The 8,710-nt window shown below is 36.7% G+C and overlaps 1 protein-coding gene across 6 annotated transcripts; it reads left to right on the top strand.

The window, feature by feature from the left end:
- Window positions 1-28: 28 nt before the first annotated feature.
- On the top strand, window positions 29-4,960 carry LOC138891510 (uncharacterized). Of its 6 annotated transcripts, XM_070174850.1 has the most exons (6): window positions 29-308; window positions 377-456; window positions 599-710; window positions 906-972; window positions 1,041-1,120; window positions 3,317-4,960. In XM_070174850.1, exons 2-6 carry the CDS (start codon window positions 451-453, stop codon window positions 3,442-3,444), a joined length of 393 nt encoding a protein of 130 aa, XP_070030951.1. In that variant the 5' UTR covers window positions 29-308; window positions 377-450; the 3' UTR covers window positions 3,445-4,960. The 6 variants fall into 6 exon arrangements, with proteins under 6 accessions (XP_070030951.1, XP_070030952.1, XP_070030953.1 ...); XM_070174851.1 differs by having other exon boundaries at window positions 29-456; window positions 848-972; XM_070174852.1 differs by having other exon boundaries at window positions 29-710; window positions 848-972; window positions 1,047-1,120.
- The last annotated feature ends 3,750 nt before the right edge of the window (window positions 4,961-8,710 follow it).

Genomic DNA, 8,710 nt, shown 5'->3' on the forward strand with positions numbered 1-8,710 from the left:
TCATGGTGACTATATTGGTCTTTGTATGATGCAGGAATCTGTTATAGTTCAGGTTTGTTATGTGCTGGTATGGTTAGCCCTTACAGGGGAGGGATGAACTATTTTTGGGGAATGCTATATGGTGACTTTTTTCCTGCATTTCATTAGTCTAAAGTGCTGAGCTTATTATCATTTTGTAGAATGTACCTCCCAATTCTATGCGTGTCTGTTGCGTATGACTGTAGCATATTATTCTTCTCAGATATTGCCAACGTTAAAGCAACCTTAATCTCCGCAAAGTATCATGGCAATGGGATGCTGCTCTTCATGTTAGTATAACATCATAGTCGCTGGACCTTTTGGTTTCTTTTAGTTGTGACTTGAAATATAATGACAGATTTAGTCTGCATTTATTCACTTTGATGGAAGACTACCTGATAACTCAAACCAGGATTCAGAATACATCAGCCAATGGAGGTATGGTTTTAGTTATTCTTTCTGTCTGTCTAGCGATTTTGGGGGTGTTCTGTTTTGAATGAACCATAGTAATGCATTTAAAAGAGACAAAAAAAAAAGAATTCTGTTTTGCATCCTCCTGTACACTCTGCCTTATTTGCAGTTGTTTGTGCACAAGAATGTTTCCATATTGGTTCAGCTGCTAAGTGCCATTGGATTGAGGAACTGCAAAGTATATCTTCTTTTTGTGACCACAGGAATCTGTTATAATGCAGGTTTGTTATGTGCTGTTATGGTAGCCCTTACAGGGGAGGGTAAGGGCAGGGATGAACTATTTTTTGGGAATGCTATATGGTGACCTTTTTCCTGTTCATTAGTCTAAAGTGCTGAGCTTATATTTACCATTTTGTAGGATATACCTCCCAATTCTATGCGTGTGTTGTGTATGACTGGCATATTCTTCTTCTCAGATATTGCCAACGTTAAAGCAACCTTAATCTCCGCAAAGTATCATGGCAATGGGATGCTGCTCTTCATGTTAGTATAACATCATAGTCGCTGGACCTTTTAGTTTATTTTAGTTGTGACTTGAAATATAATGACAGATTTAGTCTGCATTTGTTCACTTTGATGGAAGACTACCTGATAACTCAAACCAGGATTCAGAATACATCAGCCGATGGAGGTACGGTTTTAGTCTATAGCTATTCTTTCTGCAGTCTAGCGATTTTGGGATGTTCTGTTCTGAATGAACCATAGTAATGCATTTAAAAAAGTTTTTAAATTTCAATTTTTAATATACTCCTGCCTAACTGCAAAATATTTGCAGTAAATTACTTTGTATGATTTATTAAATGTGCGACATCTGTGTGATAACCGTTGCTCTAGTTCTATGGGAATAAACTCGTATGACTTAAGATACGTCATTGTTTTTGGATAAGGTAAAAGTTTATTAAAAAGGTATCAAGATGGTACAAAAAGATACAAAAAACATCCCAAACAACATTATCCACCTTCTATCCTATCCCCCCTGGCATGTCCAGAAGTTCCATATACTGATCCAGATTTCCTAAGGGGCTGCATTTACACCAATAATACAGATTATGAAGATTTTTATTCTTAATTCTAATAATGTGATTTCGATGCCCTTCAAAACAAACTTTGTTCCTCTCCAGCCATAATGTCCATATGATGCACAATGGAATGGTTCTCCAGATCTGCTTAGTCTTCTAGGTATTTTCTGAGATTGCCAATTTTCTAGTAAACCCCTTACAGTTTGAGGCATCACCCAAGAAACGCCACAAATGCTTAAGAATATATCCCAAGTTCCCAACACTGTCTAGATACTCTGGAGGAGAAGATGGTTCACTGTTTCCTGTTCCTCTTCACACAGATAACATCTATTACATAGACTGAAGCCTCTTTTCTGCAAGTTGTCTTGAGTCAAACAAACCTCCCACGTTGCTGACCATCCAAAGCATGCTACCTTCACTGGTGCTCTGGTCTTCCAAATCATTTTCCAAGGCCAATTGGTAACCCTATATCTTGACTTCTCTATCATCATTTTGTAACAACTTTTTACTGAAAAAGTTTTACCCTCACTAGCAGCAGCCCAGATCAATGAATCCACCTTGCTTTGATCAATAAAAACAACTTCTAGTTGTTGGAGCAAGTGACAGAAATCTTCAACTTCCCAATCATCCAAATTAATTCTGAATACTACCTGCCGCCCTGTATCCGAGTAAAAATCAGCAATGTTTCCAGCCTTGTTAACAGAGTAATTGAAAAGACTAGGATATTTAGCTTTCAGACATTCATCTCCTATCCATAAATCTGTCCAGAATTTAATTCTGTCCATTCCCCACTTCCAGTTTAGTGTAACCTAGGAATTCTTCCCTTAGTCTGCTAATGCATTTCCAAATACCCCCCTCTTGCATTTGTATGCAAAGAGGAAGGTCTCCACTCTCTCTTTGGTGTCATAAATAGCATTTATCAAATTTTCCCAGACTTCCTCCTTCCAGCATGTATCTCCATAGCCATTTGAAGAGCATGCACTTTTTATGCAATTTCAAGTTTCTTACACCAAGGTCTCCACCTTTCTTATCATTCATTACCACCTGCCATTTAATTAAATGTATTCTCCTCTTAGTGGCATTTCCATCCCATAAGAATTGATTCCTCATGGAATTCATTCTTTTCTCCACTGTTGCAGGCATTGGGAATAAAGACATCAAATAAGTTGGCATTCCATCTAACACACTATTTATTAGTGTTAGTGTACCCCCAAAAGATAAGTATTATTTCTTCAATGGAATCAACTTTTTAGCACACCTGTCCAGCACCCCTTGCCAAATAGTATGATCATACCTCTTCGCTCCCAAGGGAAACCCTAAATAAACTGTTGGGAACTTCTCCACTTTACAACCCAGATACGTCATTTTAGCTTGCCAGCTATCTGTTCTCCATTCTCTTGTCAGTCTCTAGCTTTCCTCAGGACATTTTGTACCATGTGAGTTGACCCATTCTTGTCTGACCTCAGAAGCCATACCCCTACATTATAACTTGTTCTGGCTTCTCAACAGCTGAATCTTCTTTCTCCTTTTCCACTCTTTCATGCGAAAAACGTTTTTTGTTGGGTCTCACTTGCACATTTCTGGGTTTGACCTTTCGTCCCTTATTCTCACTATGTTCGACTAAGCCACTTCGTCCCTAGAACCAACTCTTATTTTGTATGAGATCGCCTGGCTATTTGTGTATGATTGAATCTTCTCAAATTTATTCCCCACTTGTATAACCAAAAAGTTAAATTGTGCTTGACATGTGTGGCCAAGAAAGTTGGTTTAAGTCCCAGCCATTAACACCACAATTTTCTCTTCAAAAGCTGGCAAGGTTTTGATTGAGGAGTTTCTGATTTCTCATTGCTGGAAGCCTGAGGATCACTTTAGGACTGATCGTCACCGCTTTCTCTCAAAAGGCTGGAACTTTCCCGTAATAACAATTCAAGATTAGAAGAACGAAAGACATCAGACCCAGCATAGCTGCACCAGGCTGACAAAGAGGCGAGGCACCGGGGATTGCCTAGGATTTCTGTATGACTGGTGAAGGTGAAAATGTAGCCTTTACGGTTGGTTTGCTGGTTCAGTTTTCGTCACAGTGGCAGTGAAGGTACTTCTTTTCCCCATGTTCTCATTTTGCTCGTAGTGTGTTAGTTTGGTTTACTTTTCACTCTGTTTGTGCTTTATGAAGAAGGAAATTTGAAGAGAAAGGTGCAATTCTTATGTAACCTAGGACCGTTCAGCTTGTCAGTGCAGAGGACAGCATTCTTAGTCGCAGTGACACTAGCTCACTACCACCCAAAGCCCATTGTTGACGATTCACACACGCCTCCTCTCCCTTGTCATCGCCGTGCCATGTGTTGATGTGTGACGTCATCTCTGATGATCTCTTCTCGTCGACATATACTTCTTCAAGATTAACTGAACTTCCTGAACCATCCTTAGCTTATTCCTTGCTCTCAGATCTCAAGAGTTTCTGGCGTCCTTGGTATTGGTTTTGACCCCCTACGTTCTCTCACTCTCTTATTATTTTTCTGTCAATTCCTGCAGTTTCATTTTGATTTTTGTTGTTCTCAATTATACTTTTGATTGCTTTAGAGTCTTCTCTGAAGAGCGCAAGTTGTAAGTCCTAGAAAAAAGTTATCTGCTTTCTTTTCGGTCCAGAAAAAAGTTATCTGCTTTCTTTTTGGTTTCTTTTGTATGCTTTCTTATCATTAACAAAAGAGAAAAGAATGAGAAAGGAAAAAGGTAGGAAAATTCAATTTTTGGAGCACCTCTTTTCCCTCAATTCCCTTGTCCAGTATTTACTAATGTTAACTTCCAGGTAGCGAGAATCATGTCTCTTGGGCGGTATCAGTGCAATTATGGTTCGTGGAATAAGTATACTAGGACCATCAAGTCAAAAGTTCTCAGATATCTGATTGAGGAGCATGGATTAAAGAAGATGCACAACTGTGCATTCTTCTATGGAATTTCCTTGACCTTGAGCTGATCAACCTTTTCCCGATCCTGCAGAACCGGTTGCAAAGTCTGGGCCAAAGCTAGTGCATTATACAACAGGGACATCCAACGGATTTTGTGCAAGTAACTAGCGTGGTTCTCTTTTGAGTGCCCAACAACAGAGGGACAATTTTTATTATTATAATGGCGTTGGCTGAATTACAATTGGATCTTAGTTTGTTTCCAAAATTATTACACACAAAAGGACCTATTAGGAAAGACATCTCCATCATGATTATAATGACTCTCTTTGGTATTAAACAAGGCAATAGTCATCATCCTTATCTGTTGCTAGCATCGTCTACCATGTAATGTTCGCTTGTCTAACGCAATCTTAATCTTTTGGACTATGGATCACTTAGATTATCAATCCTTGACTTTGGTGCCTCGGATCGTATCCTGGTAATGATGTTGGCCATAATTTCATGTTTTGATATTATTTATTCTGTATTTTTATCACTTTTTGATTGTATTTTATATTGTATATGCCCAACTTAGCTTGAGTATTGAGCTTTCTACTTATTTGGATGTTAAATTGATAATGTAGATATATTGGAGAGTAAAAGATGAAATTTTGGAGAAAAAAGAATAAATTTTCAATTATTACATAATGATTACTTGGTGAGTAATCATTACATAATGATTGATTGGTTAATAAAGTATAATGCAATTGAAAGTTAGGAGCAAGGAATTGGAATTTAGGAGCAAGGAATTGGAATTGGAGGTGCAAAACGTACTGCTTCAAGTGGTCGCGCTGGCCCGGACCCTCCGTTGCCGGGATTTTTTTTCATTTTGTCTGGGACAAGATTATTTCGGCCTTACTCGGTCTCAACTCGTATAAAAGGAGTTCTAAACCTAATTTGAGAGGAGAACACGCCCCTTTGGAGGAGAGAACGTAGACCACGTTTGGAGGAGGCTTCCAACTAGTTTTTTTTCCTCTCCTCTTCCTTTAATCTCATAGTTTATTAGTTCTAGAGTTGTGGATGCTACGTGAATGTTGTAGTTTGAAGCTTGAATTGTTCTTATTATTTTACCATATTAGTTTATTTATTCAGTCTTGCGCTTAACTATTTGATTGCTTGATTACCAATTAAATACTATTTACGAATCAAGGATTGAACTCGGAAGATAAAATTTTAGATTGCAAATAGGATTGAGTATAGCAAGATCTTGAACCTGGCATCAGAGAATGGATTCGCGGTTAGGGTAAGGATATACCGAATCGCCTTGCTTGGTTACTATATGGTACTTATTAACGCGTTATTGTTGATTCTAATTTCATAGGAATATAGGCCTTAGATTAACTTGAACATGCAAGTAGTACTTTGGTTGAATGCTACGAGTTATATTAACCTGTCAATCAATTAACCATATAAATTAATTAGACAATTTAAGTGGAAGACTCAACGGGATTGTTAGCTGACCCATAGTTCTGGAATATTTTCTCCCATTGAATTCGTCTCTAAGCTTGCAGACTTACTTTCTTAGTTTACTACTCTAGATTAGCTATAGTTGAATAGTCGCACTTTAGAAAATCGTTTGAATAAATTAATTGTTTGAGTTTAATTTAGTTATTAGTTAATTACAAGTCCTCGTGAGAACGATAATCTACTTATCAATTTATTACTTGTCGACCACGTATACTTGCGTGTGCGTTTTGGAGCAACAAATTTTTGGAGCCATTGCCGGGGACTTAAAAATTCATTGTTCTTCTCGATTAGATTTTTACTTTTTGTCTATTCAAGTTTTTAGTTTTAGTTTCGTTTAATATTGTTTTTATTACATGGCATCTTGAAACAAGAATTGGTCGAATATTGGTTATTGTTATTTTGGTGATCCTTATCCATATTGTGGAGGGCCACATTTGTGGCAAAATTGTGAATCTCAATCCTTTGAGTGGAATATTTGTAATACCTGTGGTGGTAAAGGTGGCCATTGGGATGACTGTCCTAATTTTTTTTATCCTTCTCCGAGCTCTTATTATAAATTTTTCTAATAATGTTTGTGAGTTTGATATGAGGAATGAAATGGAGGATATGGAACGTGTTGCTCATATTATAGACATGGTGAGGCAAGTAGCCGAGCAACAAGATGAAATAGAAAAGCAATAAGGAGAATTAGTACATCAATCACGAGAATGAAATCCAGGAAGGAAGAATTGACTGAAGAGAGCGAGTTCCCACAAGAAGATAACTTTGAAGAAGCAGATATAGTGAGCCAATTTTGGTTAGAGGAGCAAGCTCAACTAATAGAATTTTATGAATTTCTCCGTAATGGCCTTTCAAATATGGAAAAACAGTTGATAGAAGGAAGAACTGAGCTCATGCAAGAGATAGATCAATTTGGCTCAGATATCTATGACATGCAGGTTCAATTGAACAAAAAGGTCGCGCCGTCTGATGCCCAACAACTAATTATTATAGATACTGGCCAGCTTGTGGAGCATAAAGAGAAGTTCCAACCATTCGACCAAAATATTGTTGATGATGCCAAGGTAGACGAAGTGTGCAAAAGCGAGGATGTCAAAAGTGAAGAGAATTTAGAGTTAGAACGTATTGGACCTCATTCTAACCACTTTTTAACATTTTGTTTGGTTGATAATACGAGAATTGATCCATCCGAGCCTATGGAGGAGTCTAGGGATGGGTCATGGTTTTCTTTCGATCACCACTAACGAAATACAGTTTGAATGGTTCTCAATGCTTGACACAACTTCTTGACTGTTTTCTATATCTTCCTATCTTTTGTGACACTACTAAACTCAAGAATACAATTATCTTTCTTCAGTTCTTCATATAGCTAGGTCTTGAGTTATTCTTGTCATCAGAGTCGTTGCAAGTTTTGAGCAGACTGTCCATTGATTGAGGCAAAGAATATTCAAAGAGATTTGACCCAAGGGTTGCCTCTGAATCCAATCCATAAAAGAAGGCTGGATTCAATTCTTAGCTATGCTCTTCTTTCCTTGTATTTTCCTAACTTTCAGGAGCAATCATTGGCATGTAGTTGATTGATCGTCAATCACTCCATCTTCCATTTTGCTTGTTGTCTAAATATGAACTCTGCCAATCACGATCTCTGACAAATTTTCCTTTATTCTCGAACTTGATTGCTCTTCCTTTTGTGTTGATTGATTGGCTCCAGACTTTGCTAAATTCGGCACTGGCTTGGTTGCTTTTCATTTTGTCAATTTCAGCACTTGCATTTCTTTCCTTCCAAGTTCCTGCATAAATTAGAATTAGTTAGGTATTTGCTATCGTTATCATTAAAACTTAAACTGTAGCACTTTTTCCATAAACAAATTATCACTATCTATAGTAATAATAGTGGAGAGTTTATCTGTCTCAAATTTAATGGATATTTTATTTTTTGACCTCACCATATACATTGGAATACAATGCACCTGCCGAGCAGTAACATAGACATATTGTGGAAACTGGTCTTACCCTCTTACATTCAGGGACGGATCTACCTTAGCTCAAGCGGTGTCATATGACACTGCTTGTTCGAAAAATTTCATTTAATTAAAATCCAATAGGAAAATGGCTAAATATAATAAAGTGACATCACTTGACATGAATAGTTGTGTAGCTCAATTGGTTAGTCACTACAATTTTTTTGAGGCTGTCACTAGTTCGAACCACTGTAGCTTCAATTTTGTTTTAAATTCTTTATGCCTCATCTAGAAATAAAAAATATGTTGATGATTGAAGCATTGACCTTTTAAGCATTAACGTTACACTAAACCAATGGATCAAGAGTAATATTTTCACATTTTATGCCACAATAAATTATCTGATTTGCATTTTAATTTTTTACCTTCCATCTTCTTTTTAAGCATTGAAATGAAATTGATTAAGAGCAATTTACATAATCGAATGTATGGTGAGTTTTTGTGTGATTACTTGGTGTTCTATATATAAAAAAATATTTAATATTATTTTTAATGATGTTATGTTGAATACATTTCAAAAAATAAAAATTCATATCTAGTAATATACTTGAGTTGTGTTTTATAAAAAATATTTGAATTAAATTTTTTTAATATGTTGTTATAGTGAATTATTGTTTTATTTGCTATTTAAAATCATGACACTGCTTATGAAAAATCATGCGTATGTCACTGCCTACATTTAGTCAATCTTCATGTTTTCATCTGGTCATATGCCTTCAACACCTGTTTACTTGATAAATTGGATGCCAACACTAATTAGAGTTAGTTT

The sequence above is a fragment of the Nicotiana tomentosiformis genome, chromosome 5 (genome assembly GCF_000390325.3).
Source record: "Nicotiana tomentosiformis chromosome 5, ASM39032v3, whole genome shotgun sequence".
Taxonomy (NCBI): domain Eukaryota; kingdom Viridiplantae; phylum Streptophyta; class Magnoliopsida; order Solanales; family Solanaceae; genus Nicotiana; species Nicotiana tomentosiformis.

What these genes read in the sequence shown, in the direction of transcription:
- LOC138891510 (XM_070174847.1), top strand. Translation starts at nt 515, where the DNA reads ATGAACCATAGTAATGCATTTAAAAGAGACAAAAAAAAAAGAATTCTG. An exon ending in AGGAATCTGTTATAATGCAG is followed by an intron (nt 711 to 905) that starts GTTTGTTATGTG and finishes TCTTCTTCTCAG; the next exon opens with ATATTGCCAACGTTAAAGCA. An exon ending in GAATACATCAGCCGATGGAG is followed by an intron (nt 1,121 to 3,316) that starts GTACGGTTTTAG and finishes TCTCTTCAAAAG; the next exon opens with CTGGCAAGGTTTTGATTGAG.